At 37.4% G+C, this 27155-nt stretch overlaps 1 protein-coding gene across 5 annotated transcripts in view; it reads left to right on the top strand.

Annotated features, from left to right (window-relative positions):
- LOC131061527 (uncharacterized) overlaps positions 1-27155 on the top strand; it is a 215196-nt gene that overhangs the window by 135689 nt on the left and 52352 nt on the right. For all 5 annotated transcript variants that reach the window (XR_009110550.2, XM_057995263.2, XM_057995262.2 and 2 more), the window contains 2 exons: positions 9030-9118; positions 9318-9456. Coding sequence is in view for 4 of the 5 variants with exons in the window: in XM_057995263.2 (XP_057851246.1) it covers positions 9030-9118; positions 9318-9456 (228 nt within the window). In the remaining variant the exon portion in view is untranslated. The remainder of the gene's footprint in view (positions 1-9029; positions 9119-9317; positions 9457-27155) is intronic.

The raw sequence follows: 27155 nt of genomic DNA, 5'->3' as shown, positions 1-27155 counted from the left end.
GCCAACATTGGCTCCAAATAGCTGCGAGCTTTGATAATATTGATTCATTCCTTATAGAGTTGCAATTGGCATTTTCGGGATCCATGAACCCAGTTAACTCCTCAGTACCACCTTGTATGTAATGCTCCCTCTTTTCTGAGGTCTCACATACCTTATTTCAGCTGCTGTGCTGGCCTTTGATTTTCCATGTCTCCATCATATCCTTAGGCTACCTTATGAGTTGTGGCGATTCCTATTTGTGAAGAGTCTTAGCCACTTTGGGAGGTGTGGCTGGATATGGAGCTTCCACATCTTTTCTCTCCATTGGCAATTGACAACCAATATGCAAACCTCCTAAATCGTGTTTGCTGCCTTTTAGTTGAGATGTTAAGCTCCTATGATGGTACATCTGGTATCAAATATCAATTCCAACAATTATAATAATAATTTCTGGGTTATTCACATAATGATAATCCTTGCATAAAACATAAATTAAATGTATTTTTTTGTATTTTCAAAACCCCACACAAATTCCCGAATTAGTAAAAATTTGACCCTTGTATGAAGCCAACAATGAGAACCAAAAGGTTTCCTTCTTTCGATTCTTGAATAAATTGAAAGGTGGTAAAAGCTGCACCAAAGTTCAATGCTCTCCAAACTGAGGGTTTGTGGAAATTAGTAATGAAAAGAATGAATTTCCTTTTCCAACAATTGCTTTTTCTATCCCTTTTCCATCCAACCCTAAAAGTAATTAAAATTACTTTAATTGAATATCCATATTTTCCCAACTTATAATTTATTCCCTACTAGTTAATTGATATTTTTTTTTAATTGAATATTCACCATTTTTTCCAACTTATAATTTTTTATTTGCCTTTTTGGCCACGTATCTGATATTTATTTTTGGCCACTTTTAATGATAATGTGCTTTGTTTAAAGTTATAACTTAAAGTACCTTTTTGGACAACTTTATAAATTATTATTATATTATTCCGCTGTCAAATTCCCCCTTTAGCCTACGGGGAATAAAAATAGGCTGCGGGTCCTTTGACTTGATTTAGTTTGAAAAAGGGGCATTACAAATTCACTAAGAGAGTGCCATGCTAAAGGAAAAACAAACGGAAGTTACAAACACCTACAAAGGTGCACATAGGATAAAATCCAGTTTTATAGTTTCAAAAATCACAAATGCTAATAGTCATGCGACTAGGGCATCAACATCACACAATTGAGAACATTTCGTATTAGCAAAAAGGTGAAAATCAAGCATTTAGGAGAAACAAGGTGGCATGTGCAAGGAAATTGCATGATATGCATTTAAATGTTAGCAAAAGGCACAAAATCATGCAACCAATAGTAGAATGTTGGAAAACATGACAAGATTGTGCGAACAAAGGACCAAATGCTGGTGTAATGATGGAAAGCACGAGCCCATTCTAGTTTTAAGTGAGAAAATTAAAGTTTCACATTTAGGATTTGTGTGGCTGAAAACAATTTGATATTATGTGACCAGGAGAGGGCATTGGCGGTAGTAAACATGAAATCACATAATTGCACATGTTAGCATTAGTAGATTTTAAAAATAGTGTGCTAGGTTTGTTTTGAAAAAATAAATACATGAAATTACATGATTAGAGTATATGCTTTAGTATAATATAGTGAATTACACAATTAGGAGAAATGTGATGGTAGGGTTAGTAAAATTGTGTGATCATAGACTCAAATTACAAAAAATCAATTGTATAATTTGCCCATTCATCGTTCATGTTAGTAGTCATTGAAAAACTCAAGTAGTGGAGAGTCTTTTTCATGATTCATCATAAACAACATGGATTCATGCCAACAATGGAATGCGGAAGTTTTAAAGATTTCAAATGTCGGAGGAGGTTAAAATAGGTGCCAAACAATGGGGTTAAGGCCTCTAGTAGTAGATTTTCAAGTGATATGAGATGACATTTATACTTTATCATGTTCTTGTTATGGCACCGCTAGATTTTCATGTAGATTCGAGGGTTTTCACCTCTAATCTCTAGGCATTTTGGAACCCTAGGTTCAAGTTGGGTTGATTTGGCGAGTTTATCAATAGATTATGATTAGGGTTTTTGTATTTGTCAAAAGAGCCATCAAGTTTTAGGTTAAAGAAATGCATTAGAATTACATAAGCTAGTAACACACAATATTGCTTTTTTCAGTAATGTCAATTTTTGGGCGCATTCTATTTTGGCGAATGAGGAGGGCATATTTTAGTCTGCTTTATTATTTAGATTATTAATTTTTTAAATATCTTTCTGTCCCATTTTCCTATATCTTTTAGAGTTTGTTTTTAAAATTTTGATTTTATGGTATAAATAATAATTATTCGAAATCTCTAAAATTGTTTTTCTTTTTAACTTATAAGTGCTTCAGACACGAGAGTTAATGATAGTTGAAGTTTTGCTTATGTTGTATAAATTGTCATTCAAGCATTAAATTTAAGTTTCATGTGTGTCTAGTGTGTTGGATTTTGTTGATTGAATTAAAAGTGAAGATCATCCTTAGGATTTGTATTAACATGGTGATTCATCTTAGCAGTGATTTTATGTCTGTCTAAGCTATTCTGTTTTTGAAATCTTACATTGTTGATGTGTGCTAGATGTAGTTTACTTTATCCTTTTCTAGTTTATGCAGATCCATTGATCTCTGATTTTAGCTTGCAAGGTAGTTATGTCTAGTTTATTATATGTTTCATTTGGTTGCAAGTATTAAAATATAAAACTCCATTTGTGTGAGAACCATTTCACATCTGGTGTTCATTTTTGAGAAAACGAAGATAGGATATTGACAATTATAAACATTGTACAAGATTCTCCAAGGAGATTGTACAAGTAGGCTAGTAACACAGAAGTTGTAGTTTCTGAGTTGAGAGGAACTCTTCTAGTGATAGAGAATGCTTTATTTGTCTTAACTTTACTTTATCCTTACATGACGAACTTACCTGTTTTACATTCTACCTTTGTTTGCAAATCAAAGGTGTAGATCTAGCTCCTAAATTTGTTTATGCTATTGTTGGAGGAAGGTGCATATTTAGGTTACTAAATTCTTTTCTCCCTCCATCCAATTTTCTTTAGGGAGTTACCTCAAATCTTACAAAAATCTAAGTGACTACGGTCACCATATTAATCATGAGGGGTTTTATGTAGGATTTCCAGTTATAGAAAAATGATGTGCAATAGTTGTCCTAGATTCCTAGTACTCTTTTATAATTTTATTGTCCATTCATTGTTATTGGACGAGGAGAGCATCTACAATTGATCTACTCATTCTACTTGATAAGGCTTTTGTTGAAATTCCTAGATCTATAGAACCATCCAGGTCCTCTACATCTATAACTTCAAGACTTATAATGAGTCCAAATTCAAAGCTATTTATTGCTTTTGATCCTAAAGAGCCAAGCAGCAGCAGTGTAGACCTTTAGTAAGCATAGCTTCTTCATTCCCTATAAATATCAATAAGAGAAGTTTTTCAGTAAACTGATATCCGTCAAATTCTTGTGTGGCAACTTAAGCAAATTTAGGGAATAATCCACAGTTAGTATTGACACCTAAAAGTCAACCTTAAATTAGCATTGATTCCTAAAAATCAAGAAGAGAAGGAGATCAAGATTAGAAATATGATGGAAATAGTAGGCATGAAAAGTGATAAGCTACCATGAGGAAACACAGAAAAAAAGGACTTGAGTATGCAATTGAACTTGATACTTTAGACATAAAAGATGGTGAACTATGAATCTAGTAGGTGGCCTATAACTAAAACTATTACCATCCTCAACTTGACAAGAAGTTATGAGGAAGCTGTCAGGCTAAACTTATGACCAACATTGGAAAGATTCAAAAGAATTCTGAAGCCCTAAATAAATTGGTTTTATCAATAGATTTTGTTTGCCCAAGAGAACATTGATGACTTAGCTTCTACGAAATCCGGGGACGCGTCCCCTACCTGAAAACCCCAGTCCCAGTTCCGGGGACGTTTCGGGGACTTGGGGACGGCTAGGGGACGTCCCCCCCCCCCCCCCCCCCAGTCCCCAAATTGTCAGAATTTTGAGGGGACGTCCCCGGAACAGGGGGACGGCTTCCCTAGCTTTGGGGGACGTCCGTACGTCCCGGGGACGGCTAGGGACGGATTGGGGACGTCCCAGCCGTAGACGTCCCCCACATCTAGGGCTAGGGAAAAATATTAAAATATAAAAAGTCATATTTTCAATTTTTTTTTAATGATGTTTTTTGCGTAATTGAGGGAGTGAAATATCTCATGAAGGGTTTTTTGCCAATAGAAAAATAACACCCGACGCCTATATAAAATAATAAAAGTATTTTTGGCCTCGTGGGGCGCTGCCCCTCGACCCCGCCCTGTATCGCAACAGGGAGCGCTGCCCCTTGACCCCAACTTGGGGGCGCTGCCCCCAAACCCCCGTCGAAAAATATAGGGGGAAACTGCGCTGATGGAAGTAGTGAAAATTTAACCTCCGAGTCTGATTAGGCTCCATTATGTATGTTATTTCTTTAATATCTATTATGATATGCATATTGACAATGTGAATGAATTGAAATTCTGAATTATGAGTGCATATTGAGTATTGAGTCTATTGATACTGTTGTATGTTCGATGTTTGCATTCTAAAATGTTTTCATAGTATCATACACATGCTATATCCATATTTTCATATGAATATAATGTATAGATGCATGCTTTATCCATGTTTTCATATGAACATTTAGATTTTTCCTATATATTTTAAATTTTCCCTATATTTTATATAGCCGTCCCCTTTGCCGTCCCCCCCCCCGTCCCTAAATTTGGCAAAAAAATTTGCCATCCCGGAAACTCGTCCCCCCGTCCCGGAAACTTGGGGTAACGTAGCTTAGCTTGTGATATATTAATTACTTTAGAAAGCTAGACGATAGAAAAGTCAAGCTTGAAGAAAACACCCAGGAAATCATTTCCCTAAAAGATCAGCAATATGATACATTGGTTAAATTGCTTCAAATATCCTATGATCAAAAGATTATTAAATCAGTTTTTAACAATATTCATGATCACCAGGTCCAAGTTTATGAAATGATTTTGTCTATTAGCAATGATTAGAAACCTATTTTGTTTTAAATTGATGACCATAAGGCTATGATTTCTCATGGAGCCTCTAAATTTGGAAAGGTCCAAGAATATCTAAGAAAAGTAAATATCAGACAAGTTGAAGTTGGTAGTTCGAACAAAAAGGCATTAGCACTATCATCTTCCATAGTTATGAAAGAAACAGAACTGAAGGAGAGGATTGGAGTTATCTCAAAGAGAGCCTCATAGAAAATATATACTTTTTTTTTGTGAAGATTTTCAAATAAAAGGTGATAGGAAAGATACAATAGAGTGGTTTGAACAAATAGGTGGTTTTGAAGAACTCAAAGAACCAGTTTATACTCAAAATAGAAGAAGTTTTTGAGAATGAAGAATTTATTATTACCCAGCCACTAATACATTTGATCTTTCGGAAGGAATTTTCCAAAGAAGAAAATGAAAATTGAGAAGTTGCAATGACTAAATAGAATTGCTAAAATAGAGGTAGGGAGAGTACAAATGTCAACATGGAAGACCCAATTAATGAGATTCTCGGCCTAGGGCAATTTTGATCCAACACATCAAATGGGCGTCTGCTCAAAATTGACAAATTTGCAGATCCTTCTATATTATAATGGTCTGGTGTGACAACATTCAAAACATTACTTATTCAAGGTAAAGCTGGACTAATGAACAAGTTGTCTACTACATTGTAAGATTGATTTTAGGGAAACTCAGAGACTAGTGGAAAGGACTCATGGAAAGTGGTTCAAGAAATGCATGAAGATTATTTAGGAAGAACAGAGAATTCTGGATATGGTCTCAAGCAATTAATGCTAGAACTGTTGTAAAAGAAAAGGCAAGAGAAGCAAGAGGTATTCTTTATACCATGAATTGACATCCATACCCTGAAAATTTGTCGCAATATTTGCTGGAGAATTGTAGTCTTCAATTGTTAAATATTAAAACCGTTTTGTATATAGTCTATAGGAAATGTGATTAATTGACATCCATACCCTGAAAATTCTTTTGTTCCAGCAAGTGTTCCCTAAGACAGAAATACAATAACTGGTAATAATATTTGAGGTCCGAGCCTTAGACTGTGAAGGCATTCAGTGCAGCCGTTTTAGTCTTGAAATTGTAGCATAGGTTGTACATCTGTTTTATGTCAGCACATAGATTGATACAGCACTGTATTGTATGTGTCTGCGAAATTCACCAGGACAACTTGATCACATTCCATACACAAGATCTTGTAATTTAAAAATTAATGTGGGCAGTGCTACTTTTGTGCGATACAAGGTGAAATCATTATTTTTCCTTTTCGCTGGATAAATTGAGTGTATTGGGTTCCTCAACCTAAAAATTAAGTATAAAAAATGGAATACATTTCAAGTGGTAAAATTGCTTTCAATCAACAAAAGATAATTTTTTTAACCACCTCTGAAATTAGGAGTCCAACTTGACAGGAGGGAACTAAAGAATACAACCAAGCCAACTGCTGGAAAAAGAGAACAACTAACCCTTGTTGTCATAAGAATGCAGTCATATTATTCTGATACTTATTCTACTTTAAGGAAGAGGGCTTTTTTCTATCAGCCAAATATCTGCACTCATCCTGACTCTTTGCTAACATCCCCCGAAACCACTAGTGAGCCCTTCAGCGGAGGAGATTTCACTGTTCTAGGGGAAATTCCTTTGTCTTCTGAAGATGAAGAAGAACCGATTGGTGAAGCAGGGATCTCAGAAAGGGATTTTAGCTCCAAAGAAACAAGGATTTGAAGACCAGCAAGGTTTTTTGAAAAAGTATGTTGATGACTTGGATCATCCGGCCCCCTCCACCAGGCGGCCGGTTTCAAACGATTAATCCTATTTGCTGCAGTGACAGTTTGTAGACAAGCATCTGCCAGGTGGCATAACAAGATCTACACCGGAATGCAATCCCTTCATAATTCAATTCAAAAAATTTCATATCAACCTGCGGATCAATTTCTACTGGTGATTGCTTGGAAATACCCACTTCCACAAGGATTTGAGGAAATGTGAATTGAGAGTGAAAACTGAGGTGTTCCCTGGATTGTATGATTTTCCCAATGGAGTATCCAATGGAGGAGAGGTGAGATGTGCCCCAAAATTGCAAAGGGAGGTTAGGTAACTGGACCCAAACTAGAATTATGGAGAGAATTTCAGTGTGGTATTGAACTCAGAATGCCATAGTTTTAGGTAAAAAGATGCTTTTCTTTGAGATCATGATGCCTCTTGCAGTAGCAAATCCCTATCCTTGTTGATCCATGAATAAAAAGGAAAAAACTTTTCACACACGGACATATGAAAATTTCTTCCTCCAGTAAGGGTTTCCACTTTTTGGATATCGACTCATTTTGCTTAACTAAGCTTGGCCAACAAATGTGAAACTGACATATAAATAAATGTATGAGCCAGATGTGTCCTTTCAGCATTAAAATTTCATCCTTGAACTGCATGATAGGGATTTCTGATCGCCAAACCCTAGCATTAGAAAGAAAAGTCTCTTCCAAACCAAGGACTGCAGATTTGGGCCAAGCCTGTGAATTTTATTTTTTGGATTGCTCCTGCGGGAGGCACAGGGATATATCTATTCTCAATGAAGACCCCAAACTATATGTATGACTCTGATTTGAGGATTGGAGGGCATCTACTATGCTATTTCCCACAGGTGCTGCTGAGGGGACCTGTGTAGGCATGATCGAAGCAGATTTTGTGAGTAGTGTCACCCCAAGATTGTGAAAAGAAGTGTCTGAAATCCTACATGAAGTGCAATCCTGTAAAACTGTGGAAGGAGCAATGAGACCCAAGGGTTTGAGATCTTTCAGTGTGTGATTTCTAGCAGAAGAAACTGTTAAAATTTGTGTAGGAATGGTGGAAGCATTTGCTGATCCAATAATGTTGAATCCATATGCTGAGTTGCTGTTGCCAACTGCCAAAATCCTGCAAGCTGGTGATCATATGAAGGGGAGAGAGGAGCTGGAGGAGTCTTTATCTTCCATGTAGTCAATCTTTTGTTGCACACTGTTAGGATCCATACTCTTTTAAATATAAGAAACCTCATTTTGTACTTGTCCTCTTACAGAAGGTTTTGTCACATTAGATCTCACTTCAATATTTAGTATTTACGTGTAGTAATTGTTCTAAGAGTGATCATAATCTGATGTGAATTTATTTTATCATAGAATCACATATATTATCAGTGACTGGGCAACAATTTGTCCATGTGCCACAAATTTTAAGGGTTTTATATTATGACCAAGTTGGAGGACTCATACACCATAGAAAGGCATTCTGTGCATTACATAACTATTGGTTAAACGTATGTCCAAATCTTAAATTACAGCATGTCAAGATGCAAATTCTAAAATTTTCTCAGTAAGCTTTCAAGTATGGTCTCTTTGGAAGCTTTCTGGCTCAATAAATTATATTTCATGTAATAATTTATATTACTACAAATAGATTTCTTTGAGTTCTGTTATACTAATTTTAAGCATTCAACAGGCATTTGTAGACATTTGTAATTATGTGCAATAGTGAAGAGTTGATGATATTTAATAAATTCTGTTTACCCACATTTTAAATTAATCTTCTATATCTAATTAGACTGTATGCTGTATGCAAGTATACCTTGAATACATTGACATATGAATAAAAGTTATGCTTAAAGTGATAAAGTTTTGGAATATAATCGAAATGTTTAAAATCATTTAGTTGTTAACCTATCCATGACATTTATCAAATCTGGTCAAAACCAACTCAGTTCTATTCATGAACTGATTATCTACTATAGATATAAATGACAGTATAATAAGAATGAAACAACTCAATCAAGGCTGAAAGGAAGTTTATAAAGCTTAATTTTCGAATTCACTGTTGATATTTTAATGTTTTGTAGATTTTTATAGGTTTCTTTATGTTGTATCTTGTTTATGCAGTTCTATAATGCATCAAAGATGATCACTCCATGGTATTTTAAAGGATATTACAAGCTTTCAAGAACTGAGCAAGTTGAATGGAGCAATCGGTATAAATCTGTTGTAGTTTTCTTCCTGCCAATGATACCTTAGAAAATTTTAACAGTTTTCTTAAGGTTGTTGAAAATTAATAGTAAAATTTGGATTTCTGCAGGGTCATTTCCACTGCTCATGCCCTAGAAAATTTTAAAATTTTAATAGTTTTCTTTGAGATGTTAAAAATTAATAGTTAAATTTGAATTTCTGCAGGGTCATTTCTACTGCTCATGCAATTCTTGTTTCAGTTGTTTCTCTCTACCTCTTGTACTTTTCTGATATTTTCTACGACAATGTTCAAGATGGGCCGGTTACTCTACGAAAAACTCTGTTTTCAACCTTCATTCTTGGGGTAATTACTTATTCCTATCATTACATCTCACTGCTCTGGTGTTATGAACATGAGGGGCTATCAATTTCTTAATGGCTTAACTAAATATTGGTGCATTACACATATGGTAGAGCTTTTGTATGGAATACTAATACATAATCTATTCTGCTTTATCTCTCAAGAATTTTGTATTGTATTAGCGAGCCTGTTGGATGTGGATGCCTTCATTAGTTTGTTAAATTCATAAATCCTCGCTGCATAGTCACCTAACTTGCAAGTTATTTTTTTTAATGTCCCCTTATGTTACTCTTAATGAGTTAGGGAACAATTAACTGATAATACTCGTAGCATATGATGAATAATATACAAAGGCAATGGTTTTTGACAATAATAATAATTCAAGAATAATGACTACCATCAATGCCACTGCTATTTCTGATTAGACAGTTAGATGTATGCTAAGTAATTTGATCTTATAGATACAGTTGCACCCAGTGCAACAATATGCTGATAAACTTTTGCTTTCACCTATATTGATGAAGGATAAAAGATTGGATAAAAAATCAATTCTTTATCTGATATGATCTTAGGAATTATGCAAGTTATGATACTCCAATCTGCAAAAATATATATATAGAGATATGTGCTCTTCATGATATATTGATGTGACTATGCAATGAAACTCTTCCACTGATAATGTTGATATCAAATGCTATGCCTGATACTAATCCTTCAAATCACGCAATCAATAACACTTTCCTTGTCTGATATGTTGATACACTTATGCAATTCCGAATATGCTGATATCACTACTAGTGATAAGTTCTGTTTCTGATTTTAAGATGTATGCTTGCAACGGTGAATGATGGTGCTATTTCTGATATGAATATATATATGCATGCAACCACTATGCCAAAGGCAAAATGCTCAAGTGAGCCGATCCAAATAGGATACAATAAAAGAAGACAAATTCCAATTTGATGATTGATGGAGTGTGCTTGACTTCCCATTTATATCTTGCAAAGCTAAAGGATCATACGTTTTCATATGCGATAGGACACCTCTTCTATTAACAAACCTCTTTCATAACAAATCATGCCTTTTGGTCTATCGATTTTGTAACTTGTGAAACTGCAGCCACTTATCATTAATAACTATTGTTTGATGGCTCCCTTTGTGCCGCTGCTAATTATTGATGCCACAATGATATGAATCATAATTGCTGACTTGGCAAATTATTATCAATAACTGATTATTTTGCAAGTCGCTGTTTATTAATACAGATGACTAGATCTTGGCCTCTCCTTATATTGATTAATAGTAATAGTCTCTATATCTTAACTGATATTTATCAATACTCCCTTAATTGCGTCTTTGATGGTTGGTGGTGAAAGCTAATTATTGATGAGTCATTGATATTATAATCTCTCCGATGCCAAAGCTGGTCTTAATTGATACTTGAATAATCTTCTACAATACGTTTGTATCTGTATTGTATTAATATTATGATGTTGAGCATTATCCCATCAAGTCGCTGTTCTGAATCTTTTTGCTGCCATCAATATTAATTGTACCTTTTCTAGACAAATCGAGGTCTCATTAATCTAATAGATGCTGTTACTTAGTCTTGATAATCTTTATTATTGTTGTCCGCACTTCTCCAAGTTGCTGTCCTGGAATCGGTTCTTGCCAACAGTTGGTTACCTAATCTGTTTCTTATATGATATCTTGGATATCATAATGCTAATTTTATCATGTCGGTGCTCTTGAATCTTTGATGAGTAAACTTCTGATCATGATGATTGTCTTCAATGTATTGCACACTATCGATAACATATCTGAGATCTTTTGATACAATTTTGCCTCTCCAGAGACTTCACAAAATTTTAGAACTTGGTTGCCATGATGTGAAAAGGATGGGGACATTACATTTTTACAGCCAAGTAAATTGCCCATTACCTCACCTAGCTGAATTATTTATGAGTTTTACTGAGCCTTGGCAAGTGTTCCTGAGTTTTGGTGAGTAACCTTGAGTTTTGGCGAGGACTATTCAGTTTTGTTGTGTTTTTGCTGGGTTTTTGAGTTAGAATCAAAAGTGGGTCTGCCAAGTTTTGGCAATTCGTGAGTTTTGAAACTATGATTAAGGTAATTACATAGCAATTTCTTGTTGTAGTCAAGAATTATATGAATTGGTATGCTTAAAGTCCTCATATGCTTGTTGCCACTTTAGTCCACATTAGGATGGAGCTTTAGGTAAGGGTTGTTTGCCCAAACAGTTTTAGCCTCCAGTCAGTCTCCACTTCACAGGGAAAATCGACTGTGATTAAATTTTATAGGAGAAAAGGGTAAAAAGCAAAGGAAAATTCATTTTGTAATTAGACTTTTATTGGAAAATGACAAAGGGATTGGGGACCACAGAAAAGGAGCAGATGTTGCCTCATCCATTGGTGTTGGTTGATGGGAATCAGGGGCAGAAGGAAGAGTCTACAAAATGACATTAGAGTATTGGTGAGGAAGCCATTTTCAAGACTTGAAATGCAGTGTTGAATGCAAAGCCAACAACCAAGGACAGGTAATTAGAAGCCTATCTAGTGCATACCAAGGGAAGATTAGAATTTATCCACTATGAAAGTGGTAAAATCCTACAAAAAACTCAAAATAAATGCAGAAATAAGATTTGATAAACTAAAAGTAAAATCTGGAGTATGATTCACATGAAAGGGGACTATGCCTTAAATTTTGAGGTGGTAAGTTGTTTAAAAAGTACTAGGATGTAAATAAATTAGGTATAGTATGTCATAGATGGGACAAATAAAGAGGAGGATAAATTTGAGTCTAAGGCTGGGAAAATTGAGAATAAAAAATATGAGGTTTAGGACAAAATAGTGATTAGGACAAGGAATAAAGGAAGTAAGGTGTGGTTTAAAATAAATTTTCTAGGCTAATATGGACAAGAATAAAAAGAAAGATGTGGAATAGAGGAGAGTCCTTAAAGATGAAGGGAGTGTGATTTAGAGAGAAGAAGTAGGAGCAAGTATTCAAGGAGGTAGAGAAAGGTAGGATGTACATTGGAATTGAGGAACTATTTAACAACTGCAGGCAGAAGCAATACGAAAAAGAGGAGATAAAAAAATATAAAAAATGCAAAGGTACAAACCCAAGATTTTGGGAGGAAACGAATTAAGGAATGTGCTAAGTGATAGGTAGTGGTGGAGAGTACACATGAAATGAGAGATTGGGGCAGTACATGTGATAGTAGAGGGATAAGAAAGAAAATCTATCATCTAGGGAGATGGACAACATGTGGATATGATTAGGTAGTGAGATGGGACAAAAGCTACAAGGTTATAGATTTTGGGGTGATGTGATGTCCCCATCCTTTCTGCATCATGTCAATCAAGCATCTCAATTTTGTGAAGTCTTTGGTGACAAAATTGAGATAATGAATCAGGTTATCATACGTAAAGAAGTCGAATATGTTAAATAGTCAGTAACCAGTTACCATCAGCAAAGATTATCATGAATGGCAGATCAGTCATACATGAAGCTAATCCAATTGATGAAAGGTATAAAGATAGCAACTGCAGATTGTGGTTGGAAATCAGTTTAATCAAGGCATTAAAGAAGGTAATAACCTCCATGAAATATGCTTTTTAAGAATCGATTAATGATAAAGCGATTAACCAATCCAACGATTAGTCATGATATCAATAAAGGTTAATCAGGGACAGCAGCATCCAATTAGACCATAGTTGCAGATCAGATATATTAATCAAAATCATTTTGAATATGTTTCAGTGCCATATCAGAGATAGCAGTGATATTTGTTTACATATATCATGTAATATCAGAATATAAGTGGTATGAATTGTATTTCATAAGGACAATCATTTATAAAGTGGTATCATAAACTATCATTCTTGCAATCAAGTAACTTCAATTATTATTATTTTAAGTATTATTTGAAACTTAAAGGAAAGAAGTCTCTTGCAATTGATTAATAGAGTTAAGTGTGCCCTATCTCATGAAGAATAACAAAAGGGGACATTACAAGTGGTATCAGAGCTATCGAACCTGCCAGCCAGTGGGGGAACATCTTTCAGATTAATAAAGATAAAAACAATTGAGAAGCTAGTATCGAGTTTGATATAACGAGAAGCTTCAAAGTATGGACACATGAATCAATTCATGGAAGGTCATATGAGCCCTCAAGAAAAATTGAATCAATCATTGAGCAAGCTAACACCAGTATATAATAATGGCAACAAAGGAGATAATAGAAATCAAGACACTTAAACTCCGAATAGGCATACACATACAGCAAACTCAAAGTCACTTACACCAACATTTCCATTTAAATTTTAAGGCAAAAAAGTGGTAAGCCAACATCAGTAAATCTACATGAACAATTTTGTCATGATTGGTTAAATAGTGGTCTTCAACAAGATATGTCTTTAAAAGACTACGTCGGATGAATTACCAACCTAAGGGTCATAGAAGTCATCCCTTGGACCTAAGGAGGGGAAGCTAGGAGCACGGACACTTTAAAGGACAAAAGATGACTGATTACAACTGTTCAAAAAGTGCATCAAGAGTTTCACACAGCCACTCCTCACAACAAATGTTACCGGAGGCTTTGGAAGTGATTACAACAAAAGAAGAAAGTGTAATTCCAAAGCATGAAACCCTAGGAAAGTCTATAGCAATAAAGGATCACCAAACACTACAAAATCAGAATATGATATCTACGCAATTGAATGAGCCTAAGATACAAGAACGGTTTTACCCCGGGAAGGGAGATAGCCAACAGTATAATTCTAGTTTCAGAAGTCATTAATTCCATGCATAAAGAAAAGATTGGAGGAATGGCTGTTAAGTTGGATGTGGAAAAAGCTTATGACCGGGTGGTATGGCAGTTTCTTCTCTATGTCCTTGAAAAATTTGGCTTCCCTCCCCAATGGATTGCTTGCATTAAGTTCTGTATCTCTTCGGTCAATTTCTCTCTGTTAGTTAATGGGAGTGTCTGTGGTTTTTTTCCTGCCACTAACGGTCTGCGACAAGGCGACCCCCTCTCACCTTCAATTTTTATCATAATGGCAGAAGTTCTTGGGAGACTGATTCAGAAAAAACATTCGCAAGGGGACTGGAAAGGCGTCCGTATTCATGATCAACTTAATGCCATCACACACTCTCAATTTGCAGATGACACTGTGGTTTTTGGGGAGGCCTCTTTGGCTGAAGCTAGATGCATATTAGAAACCTTGGATCAGTATTCGGAAATCTCGGGCCAGCTAATGAACAGAGATAAGTTACAACTATTTCTTTTTAACACCTGCAAACAAATGCAGACAAGGATCTTGGGTCTTTTGGGGATTAAAATAGTGGAACTTCCTATGAAGTACTTGGGCATTAAAATCGACAAAGGCTGCCGTCAAACTCATACTTGGGATGATGTGAAACAATCCTGCCTGGCCAAATCATCACAATGGAAGAACAGATGGTTATTTCAGGCTGGGCGTCTTACAATGATCCGATCCGTTCTATCCGCTATTCCAATCTATAGCATGTCTTGCTTTAGAATGCCACAGGCGATCGGGAGAAACTTAGATAACATGTTGAGAAAATTTGTGTGGGAAGGGGCTAAAGATGCTAGCAGAATTCCCCTCATCAACTGGGAAACGATGTGTTTTAACAAAGAATTGGGTGGAGCAGGTTTGAGGAAAATGGATCTCCAAAACACTGCCCTGGGTGCAAAACTTTCTTGGAAAATGTATCGTGAACCACAAAAAATCTGGTGCAAAATCTTTCAGAAGAGGTATCTTGTTACAGACCATCCGAACAAAATCCTCACAGTGGCAAATGTAGACAAAGGTTCTGCTACTTGGAATTTTTTATGGGACTGTAGATCCGTGATTACGGACCACATCTCTTGGCATATCGGTCGAGGGTCTAGAGCAAAATTTTGGGAGGACTCTTGGGAGGGTGAACCAGCGTTAAATGATTTAATATCCGATCAGGGTTGGATTAACACAATAAAAGCCCTGTATGGATCTTATGTTGGTGATTACTTTGACACAGATTCCTCTAGTGGTAGTATCAGAATCTGGAAACAGGTGGACATTGGATGTCAGGTACTTTGCGATCTACTAACATCCATACTTAGCAGAAGAAACATTCCAGTTTCCAACGAAGAAGACAGTATCTTCTGGAGCGGTTTGAAGTCAGGTGAGTACAGTGTGAAATTGGGATACGAGGTTCAAAGGGCAAAAGGTCCGTACACTAACTGGCCATCTAAGTTGTGCTGGCACAATAGACTACTCCCCAAAGCTGGCGCCTTTCTATGGATCGCTCTACATAATAGAGTCCTCACAGGGGATAGGCTCAAACTGATAGGCATCTCAAGCCCAAGCATATGTGTTTTATGTAAAAGTGCGGAAGAATCTGCTGATCATCTACTATATACTTGTCCAATGGCAGAGGCCTGTTGGAATTGGTTTTTAGATAAAATAAACTATACTACCGTTAGGAACTTGAAACTAAAGGATTTCCTTGCCTCGTGGCCTTCGAATAGATCTTCAATGTGGAGTGACATTTGGACTACAGGCCCGTCAATGTTTTCTTGGCATATTTGGAAGGAAAGGAATAGAATAATTTTCAAAGAAAAGTGTCTACCAGTGGACAGACTCATTGAGTGTATCAAAGTGTCAATAGAAGAAATGATCAAAGGGAAGCTGAAAAAACAGATCCCACACTATACTGAATGGGACAAAAGTATGGAGAAAATCTGGTCCCTGGTCACCCCTTCTCAGTTGCCAAAACTATCCATTAAGAAAGGCAATAGAAAACATATAAGATGGAAGGCACCTCCTGTGGGATGGTTGAAGCTGAATTTCAATGGTGCATGTCGAGGCAATCTCGGGGCTTTTGGTTTTGGGGCAGTGTTGACGTGTATTTTGTACACTATCAAACACAGAATAAAATACCCGAGGGTACCTTATCCTCTCTTGAGTAAAGCCTCTGAATGCTGAAGATATCGCGAAAAGGATCAATCAGGATGACTTCAAGGTTCTTCGTTGTAGGATCTCTATGTGTGGATAAGCTCTCTGTGGTATGATGTGATTTGCTGGAATCACAAGGGGACTTACATTTGATGATTGAACGTCTGATCTGCTCTGAATATTGCTGGAACACAGGCTCTTACTAGCTTTGAAAAAAAAGGAAAAAAGATGAGGGTGAGGAAAGGATCTAATTCTAATACTAAGAATGTAGGAGCAATGAATGATCTTTGATGAAATTCTAACTAAGTCTTGTTTTGACATCGCAGGACCATCTCCACAAGGCTAGTGCGATCTTCGAAGGAAAGCTTTATGATGTTCAAATCATCACTACAGGCATAGACACCATCAGGCTGATGCATATCAATGAAGAAGCAACAATTGAAGTTAAGCTTAAGCTGAATGATTCCAGTTGACTACGCAAGGCAAGTCTGCAATCAACAAACTGCTAGTAGTATGGATATACGAATTTCACCATCAATCCAACACATTTCTTACACTCATCTGATAACATGAAATCAAATATGAGAAGTATAAAGACCATGCAAATTGTCGAATCGACCCATAAATTTCACCATTTCTTCAATGACGTTTTACAAGTCTTTTACAACAACATCTTGGCAACAATCTTTGCCTTCTCTCTCTACTCTACTCTAATTGCTCTTCTATCAATGGGCTAATCACCTTCTAACTACTCTCTATCTGTCTTCTAACTGCTTCCAATTGCCTTTACAAAATGAAATGCCAGGGCTTATATAGTGTCCTTAATACAATTCGATGGCTAAGATCAATTTGAGATCAATGGCCAAGGTTCAATAATGAAAACCCTAATTAGGGTTTGTTACAACCATTACATAACATTTAATGCTTGACCAATGATAAAATTGTATTAATTGGACACATGTCCTCTCTGGAAAATTCGACCAATGGATAGCTGGGGTAGGTACATTGAAGTTTGTGCCACCTTCCATGAGTTAGGTACATTGAATCTGGACATGCTGAGGTGGACCACACTGACTGGAGAAGTGATGACTAGGATGCCAAATCGTTTGACACTTGTAGCTTGGTAGATATTCAATTTGATGATGCTGAGAAGCTATCTTTAATTAACTCTTCTGAAACTATCTGCTTCTTCAATGAACCCTTGCTCTGACTTCTCTTGTCTTTGATGTGCAGGATGATGATGTACCTTGCCTTGTAATGCTGGATTGGAGAAGTCGCCCTTGATGATGTTAGTCCGAAGAAGGCTGTCCTTGTCGATGCTAGACTAGAGGAGGTCGTCCTTATCCTTGCTTGATCTTCTTGGAGGAGACCGTCCTTGATCTGGCTTGATTTTCCTTGATGAGAGCCTTCCGACTTGTAGATCCTTCGAGCTTGGGAGTCGCCATCTTGATACCTACACAACATTTCACAATCAATAATATATTTTGAAGTGTAGAAATTAAACTTAAAAGGAAGATTTAAGATTTTAATTAGGAAACTTCATGATAAATCTTGAGTTATCATTTCCTAATTAACCATGTAATACTTAGATTTTTCCAAAAAATGTCTAAAAAAATCAAACCTTGAACAAGGGTGTCAAGATGATTTCGCCATACCTCCTCTTGAGTTTTAAACTCTAAGAAATGATGTAAAAAATAGATGAATTTTGCTAGGCAAAATGTAGATCAAGACTCCCTTTGGCAAAATGTGCTTCCCTTAGTCTTCACAAGCATCAACTCCACCACCTCTAGTCTTCAATACTTGGGATAAATTCGCTCCAAATGGACCAGCTTTCGCACTTCCTCTTGTTCTCCAAATCGCACCTGAAGTAATGAGTGAATGATTGTTTAAAATTGCTCAAAACACCCCTATTATATAGGGCGCTCACTACTTCACCTCCCCATAGGCCAACTTGGCAAATAAAAGGTGAAATAATAAATAAAACCTCAAAAGGAGTAGGCCGACTTGTCAAATAAAGGCAAAATAATGCCTTGTGCGCTCAACTTTTTAATTTTAATTTAATAAAAATTAATTTTAAATGCCTTCACAATAAAAGTTCGATTTTTTAAGGCCTAAAATCAATTTATTAAATGCCACTGTGATTTAATTTTTTCAAATATTTCGAAGTTAGCAATTTGGCATCTAATGCGATTTGGAGGATGTTAAAGCCCAAATATGGTGAAAAATAATGAATGCCACTAACTTCGCCCTGGTCCCTTGGAGAGGGAGAGGAGCGAACTTGCAATTTTGGCCTTGCATTCCTTATTTTCCACGTTCAAAACTTCATCTAGGCATCTAAAATGGCATTTTTAATTGGAGTCTTGAGTTTAATTTCACTTGATCTCTAGAAGGAACGTGCGTTTAGGATTTTTTCGCCCTGGACCCTTGGAGAGGGATAGGAGCGATTTTTCACTTTTGTCCTCAATCCTTCACCTTTTATTTGTTGATTCTCGTTGTGGGGTAAGAAATGATCCCCTTCGTTCATTCTATGCACGCGTAACTTGTTTCTGCAAGGCAAAATAGGCTCTCCAAAGATTTTCGCCCTGGTCCCTTGGAGAGGGACAGGAGCGACTTTTGTGTTTTAGCCTAGGATTATCAAGTTTTGGAGGCAAATCCTTGTTCATCGTGCTTTAAAAGACCTTTTCCATCCTTGCACAACTTTGCCTTAGCGTAATCTTGGAGGGAAGTTATTGGTTTTGTAAAAATCGCCCTGGTCCTTCAGTGAGGGACAGGAGCGCTTTTGAGTCCTTTGTACAAATTCTTGATCGTTTCAATCTTCAAATTGCTCCAAGGCATAGATCATCACACTTCACTCCCCTTTGAATCTTGGAAACAAAAATATCATCTTGAAGTATAAGGTAAATGGGCATACTTGGAAATTTCGCCCTGGACCCTTGGTGAGGGACAGGGGCGAATTTGCAAATTGTCATCAAAATTTGTAATCCTTGCATCTCATTTCCACCTCAAAGCATTTTAAACATCCTTTCAAACTTGCGCCTTGGCCTAGATTTGCCTAAACTTGGAGAGAAAGGCTAGATAATATGTTTTTTGCCTCGGTCCCTCAGAGAGGGACAGGAGCGATTTTGTAAATTCAAGCTTGTCTGTCCTTTGCTAGCCTTCCAAATTATCTTCAATGGGCTGATCATGTCTTCTTCCATTCATTTCGATCACAACACTTGCCTTGTCTTTGCAAGAAATTTGCACTTTTTAGAAAATCGCTCTGGTCCCTTGGAGAGGGATAGGAGCGCCTTTTTACTTCTTGGCATACTTCTTTGTATTTTAAACCCTCAATTGCATTTAAGGCATAAAACATCATTCGTCCTTCCCATCCAAGTTAGGTTTTGCCTCAAAATCTCAAACAAAGAGGAGAATCTGGAAAAACCGCCATGGTCCTTCAATGAGGGACAGGAGCGCTTTTTGTCATTTGAGTTGATTCCCTCGTTTGTTGACCATTCAAATTATATTCAATGGACAAAACATGCTTCCCTTGATCTCTTCCAATCATAAAATTGTCTTGATCCTGCAAAAATAGTGCAAATTTGAAAATCAAGCTCCGGTCCTTCAGTGAGGGACAGGAGCGCTTTTTGCTTTCTAGGCCAAAGTGCTTCATTTTTCATCTTGAAATTCCTTTGCTAGGGAAGATATCATCTCGTTACACACCATGAATAAGAGTTCAAGCCCAAGAAAGGTTTAAAAATGTGTATATAAAGAAAATCGTCTTGGACCCTTGGAGAGGGACAGGAGCGCCTTTACCTCTCTAGACAAAAACTCCATCATTTCATCGTCTTTGATCAAGTTTGGATGCTCTATCACGTTCATTTCGTCCTTCACCATGCCTTTGATGTTTCAATTTGACCAAACAAGGTCAGGAATGACTCCAATAAGCTTTTTCGCCCTGGACCCTTGGTGAGGGACAGGAGCGAAATTCGCTCTGGACCTCTTGAGAGGGTCAGGAGCGAAATTCGCTCTGGATCCTCAATGAAGGACAGGAGCGAAATTTGACTTTTTGAACTCTCTATTAGGATAATTTTATGGAATATAACATTTAAGTATAAGAAAGACGTTTCTTCTTTCTTATACTTTAAGTTATATTCCATATATACTTTCAGGATGTTTGAGAGTGGTTTCAGACCTCCAGGAGTTATGTTGCAAAATCTAGTTTTTGGAGGTTTTTCAGTTTTCAGACTTAGTCAAATTTCAGGATCAGGACATTCCAGACTTAGCCAATTTTCAGGATCAGGACTTTCAGACTTAGCCAAAAATTTAGGATCAGGACATCACTCAAGCCGGACTTGCTATCCATGTGATCCCCTTGGCGACACTCAAAATGCAAAGGCTAACGAACAAAACCCTAAAAAAACCTAAAAACAAACCCTAGAAAGCAAAAAAGAAGGGGTCCCCATTTGCAATGGGGCGATGTGTGAAATGGTCACAACAGGCAGTAATACGTAACAGTGAAGGTAAGCTAATATTGGGCATTTATGGGGCCATGGGGGTGGCCACAAATAATGAGGCTGAAATGCGTGCCCTCATGGAAGGCCTTAAACTATGTGTCACTAACAAAATGACCAAGTTAGTCATTGAAGGGGATTCCCTTATTATTATTCAAGGGATTATTAAAGGGGGTTCTAGAGTAGGAATGTAAACAAATGGATCCCATGCGTATCTCGACTTCTCACTGATATTGGCCCTTATGAAATTGCTCACACATACAGAGAGGGTAATCGGGTGGCGGATTGTGTTGCCAATATGGGCACTGACATTCCTCATGGTTTTGTCACATTTGATATAAGTTCAATCACAGATACAGTCCGGGATCTAATTAAAGCCAATCACGCTTCTGAAGGCACCTCCGACAAATTCAGACTTGGTGGCATGGCTTGGCTGCCTAATAGGACACTATTGGGATTCGGGGGCTGTTTTCGATCGCAGCACCCTTAAGGACAGTTGGAGATATAGCCATGTGGTCCGGAAGTACAGTAGATTTGAAGACAAATCTGACACTCTCCGATTTCTTGGATACATGCTAGATTCTCAAATCCTCATTGAGGAAGGTGTGGACTGGTTGAAGCTTCTAGATTTGGATGAGTGTTGCTATTTATGGGGTCGCTATCTGTTTGCCATACCCGAACTGCCTTCTTCTAAGGGAACTGAGCACATTATGGCCTACTTTGGAAACATCTCGTGTGTTAACTGTGAGGAGGACCTGCGGGGATAGTTGCAGAATTTGTTCTTCACAGTGGATGCAGCTTATGACGCCATGGAGGGACTGGTAGGTGTGGTCCTCAATCACCAAAGGCACTGGTGTGATTCAAAGATCTTCGAAGCCACGCTACTCCCGGTGGTGGATGTTCTGGAGTCAAGCGAAATGATGGTGGGGCTTCTCGAAGGGTTTGTTAAACCCTTGGTGGTGGATGAAGTGGCTAATTGCATTCTAAGTTTACCATCTGATCGTAGGCTGAGCATCCTAAAAGTCTATTTCCAGATGGAACTCTACCTGCCCTTGGACAGTTCGGATGAGGGGTCGTCTGAGGAGGATGGGGAGGAGTCGGACAACGACAGACACAACCGTGCTATGAAGAAATATCTGGCGAAGGTGGTTGAGCGTGAAAAAATGAGGATCTTCAGTGAGAATGCATGGGAGGTTTTCCGATGCGCTATTAAGAATGGCAACATGGAGCCCTTCTGCAGAGTTACCCGATCCGAGGATTGGTGGTTGTCTGACCAATCAACCAACAATGTTATCAACGTTGGTGAATGTACTTCTGCTATTCTACAAGCCTTGCATGGCAATTAGAAGTAGTTAGGCATGAGAGATTTTTTAAATGCTTTTTTGTATCGGCATATTATGTATTTCATTTAAAAGTAATATAGGGCGCTATCCCCATACTTGATAGCACTTACAACCCCCCCCCCCCAAAAAAAAAAAAAGAAATAGTTTGCAATACTTAAAAAGAAATAGAAGAGATTAATTCTACATGTGTTCCTTCCATCACAAATAAAGTGAGTACATGGATTCATACGGATGGTGATATTGACCTTACATCGTCTTGTTGATGTGTGTTTTATGCACATACGAACACAAAATAAAATACTAAAGCATTTTACCCTCTCTTCAACAAAATCACCTCAGATGCTAAATTTCTGATCAACTAAGACGATTTTAAGGTTTCTACGTTAGTTTTTGACATGGGGTTAACTCAATGGCTTGATGTGATATCGCTATTTTCGCTTGGGGAATTATGTAATTGCTCAATTTGGGGATCTTATCATAGATGTGGAATTGGAATAGGTTATGCCAATGACTTGGGATTTTGCAATTAAGCTATTGATCTAATCTAACAAGGAGCTCTAAAAAAGAGGACAAAAGGAATAGGGTTTAGGAATCTCTATTCTAAAATCTAGAATGCAAGAAATGATGAACAATTCGATGGAATCCTACTAGGCAAGGTCTCACCATTAAAATGAACAATTTGACACGAGCTTAGTGCAATCATCTAAGGTATATTTTATAGATGGTCAAATCATTACCATCAAAGCAATGCATAACAATCGACATATAACAATTGAAGTTAAGTTCACATAAAATTCCAGTTGACCACGCAAGGCTCACTTACAATCAACAAGAAGCTAGTGGTATGGATTAAATGGATTCCACGCAAATGCATTCAACAAATTCCTTCATTCAATGTAAAATACTTGCAAGCAAATTCTAATCTAAAATTCTATTCTAACTTGGAGGTAATGAAAACCACAAATTCATACAATACTTAAACAAAAAATCACCAAACTTCAATGATTTATATTCAAACTGCAGCATGTAGACGACAATTTAAAAAAATCTCTCTTACAAATGAGAGGCAATGGGGTTTATATAGAGCCTCAAAAGAAATGAATGGCCAAGATTCATTCAAAATCAAGGGCCAAGATCATGCCAACATAGGCCTAAAGTTGCCCTAATTAGGGTTTACATCAAAAGGTGAACCGCCAACATGTGATCCAATAGAATAGTGCCTAGTCATCAAGTAGGGAATCTTTTAATCAAGTAGGGAATCTTATAGAAGATTCCGGCCTACTTTCCTCTCTCTAGCAGCATATTCCAGGAATCTAGCCAAAAATGAATCTAACTCCTCCATGGTAATGTTTGGCAAAGCCTCTTGCTGAGCATCAATCACATCCAACGCATCGAAACAAACATCCAAAGTATTTTAATTTCTCCCAATCTAGCATAAGCTTCTGCGTATTATAGACATGGATCAACACTGAAACCAAATCATCAATTTGATTCTTCAAAGAATCCAAGTGGCCGAAGTACATGAACTTCATCTTATCTCTCAACTCTTCTAAGTGTAGACCATTGGAAGCATTGTCATCTACTCCTAACAACTCTTCAATGGATGTAAGGATCTTTGATTGAATCTCTTGAATTGATCCTTCCATCTCTACACAATCCTTTTGTGCATGCTCATAAGTAGATTTTCGCATAGCCAATGAGCAATACCAACCTTGGGAATCATATCTATCTCCTGCGTGCACAACTCCCTCATGGATCAACGTGGACATCGGAATATTCTTCAACACTCTGAGTCGGGAATGGTTTCCTCTTGTATAGGCTGGAAATCATCCCATACTTCCTCCAAATCTGGTATTCTATACGTGAGCATCGTTGTCCTGTCGAATGCCTGGACAAATTGAGTAAGGAAATCATCCGTCTGCTTTGTTACATCTTCAATCCATTTACCAAACTCTACATGTGTATTCCTCACTGCCTCATGATCAAAATGAAGTCCACGGTCAACTGCAACAGGCGAGACAAAGGTGGGATCCTCATGCCTCATTCCTGCAATATACTCCTTATGCTTGATATTCTCTTATACAAATTTTTCTTCTCAATCTCCCTATATCCAACCTTGCATTGATTACCCGAATTGTATCACCAAGTTCTTGGAATTCTTGTTCTTTTGTAGTCCGCCCAAGGGCAATCGAAGTGATCTGGAAATCCATAGGATTACCCACATCTCTAGTCACATCACGAATTGGGATACTCACTTGTGCAATCCACATTCCTGTTTCATCTCTAGCTATATTGGAAAGTATCTTAGCCTTCTTAGGTGCTTTCTCCTTATTACTCCTGGCTAAGTAGTCATCAATGTTATCAGTAGGCTGTGTCTCTACCATCTTCTTACTTTTCTCCATGCTTCGTAGCAACCAATCGGGAATGGTGGAAATTTCCATACCATCATCAAGACACATTTCCCGATCAAGTCCCCTCAATGCTGAGATAACATCATCATCATCCCCCTTGTCATTGGTCATATCATAAACATTATTGCCCAAACTAACCTCCAATTGGACAGTAGGAGATCTCGACTGCTCATCATCTTCATGTCGTAATGCTGATGTCGTCATAGCATGTAGCTCTTGAATATTCTCTGGCAAAATTACTATGTTGGAGCATTCTTGAAATTCCTTGCTCTTCTCTAGCACATCTACCTCCTTCACTGATGGGGAACTAAGGGGAGACAAAGGAGCGCTAGGCTTTTGCTTCTTTATTTGCTGACCAACTATCTCCTTCCCTTTGTCTTAGATTCTCCAAGCATACTCTTCCTTTGTTTAGGAGCATGACTCTCCTCATCTGCATGAATCCTCACATCATTGATTGCTCTTTGATCATCTTCAAGAGAGGACTCCTTTGGTTTCATTTTCTCATAAGTGAAGACGCTCATATCTTACAATCTGTTCATTTGCTTGTCTACCCACTCTCTGGAGAAATCAATAACATCTCTCATAAGCACATTCAAATCTATTATTTTGGGCTGCAACCAATTAGGCAAAAGGATAGATTTCTTCATTTCATTCTCATATTGCAGATGCGTATGATCGCTATCTTTCACAATTTGATCCGGAATGAGAAAGAGTTCACATTTTCTTATGAAATCCACTGACATCCTAGACCACATCCTCTTCTTTACTGCTTGTTCATCCATTAGATTTGCCTAGTAATCCTCAAATGTCAACCTTGTGTATGAATTTTTCTCCTTTGATTCTTTCAACATTCTTGTGCGGATCAAATTTGTCTCTGCACTTGTAAGTTCCAAGGCGATAGAATGCAATCTCATCAATCATTGTACTAGCTGCAGCGGCAGTGTGGCACACCTCCAAAGTTTTCCCTATCGCAATAGGAAAATACATCCCTGTTCTATGCTTCTCCTTCTGGATGAAATGGAATTCCAGAAGTTGTCTCACCACCTCAAGTAGTATTATTCTATCTGTAGGATAGCTAGGAAGCTTGTATGGTTTGGATCTGAATCCCTGAATCCTTAGGTATTTGAAGGTGGGAAATTGTACGTACCACAATCCATATTGTTCAACTAACTCCATAGGTATTTGCTGCTTTGGATAACCTTTTGTGGATTCCGCCTTGCAGCATTCTTGTAAGATACGTGGTGAAAGCATCGTTCACCCTCCTGTAATCTTCAATTCTATGCATATCAAGTTGTGGATAGCATTCATAACTTCTATACTGTCCTGGTCCATTCCCGATTTCGCCCTTGCATATTAATCCTTTGTATGTGACAAATCTTGCATGTATACAAGGTAAGAAGTCATGCTAAATGACTTGGTCTTCTCCAGATTCCTCAATTGAAAACCCAGATTGTCATTGATAATCTTCACCCAATTGATCATTGTTTTTCTTGTACAATCTTGGATAAAGTAGAACATCCATCCTCTGAAGAAGGCACTTTGCGACATTCCCATCACTCGGTTAAGTAGGACTATCAAATCACTATATTCCTCTTTGAAATTTGTACACGAGTGTCTTTGGTGCCTTGGAATGATGAGGCCTTGGCTCAATCATCCATTCCTTGTTCACAATAGTCTTGCATGCATCCGCCTTCAATTCGTATTTTGCTTCATATTCATCTTTTGTTCTTTCTTTCATATCTGCACTACGGGGAATCCCAAACACTTCTGTAATTGCATCTTCAACAAGATATGCAATGGTTATCCCTTTGGGAGTTCAGATCATCCTAAAATTGGATCATAATGCCTTGGGCATTCCAAAATAAGCTCACTGCACTATATGGACTGAGGAAACGTAGTGGCATGATATATGTCACTCCTCATGATGTTGGTTGAAAGGAGAGAAGGAATCTGGTTCTTCGTTCCAAACATCCTTTGCCGCATTCTGTAATGTCCCTACTAGTTAGGGATCACTAACCTGCAAAACAAATTGTTAGAATACAACGAAAATACATATATATATAAATAATCAACTTGCAATTTAACTTTAAAATACTTAATTAACATAATCACAATTCTCATCTAATAAAAAGGATATGAATGCCATACGAAAGTATGTCCTTAGGTGGTCGTGAAACTCGCCTTCTTGAAACCCATCTTGGTTCCAAGCCCTCTAGGAAGTCGAAGGTGAATTCGACCCCTGTCTTGAATGTAATTTCTTACATCCAAGCCATCCAGGAAATCGAAGGTTAATTCGATCCCTGTCTTGAATGTAATTTCTTACATCCAAGCCATCCAGGAAATCGAAGGTTAATTCGATCCCTGTCTTGAATATAATTTCTTACATCCAAGCCATCCAGGAAATTGAAGGTTAATTCGATTCCTGTCTTGGGTGTAATCTCTTACACCCAAGCCATCCAAGGAAGACCCTATGTCCAT

This window comes from Cryptomeria japonica, chromosome 8 (assembly GCF_030272615.1).
Source record: "Cryptomeria japonica chromosome 8, Sugi_1.0, whole genome shotgun sequence".
NCBI classification, from domain to species: domain Eukaryota; kingdom Viridiplantae; phylum Streptophyta; class Pinopsida; order Cupressales; family Cupressaceae; genus Cryptomeria; species Cryptomeria japonica.
This window is presented reverse-complemented; position numbering and strand designations above follow the sequence as displayed.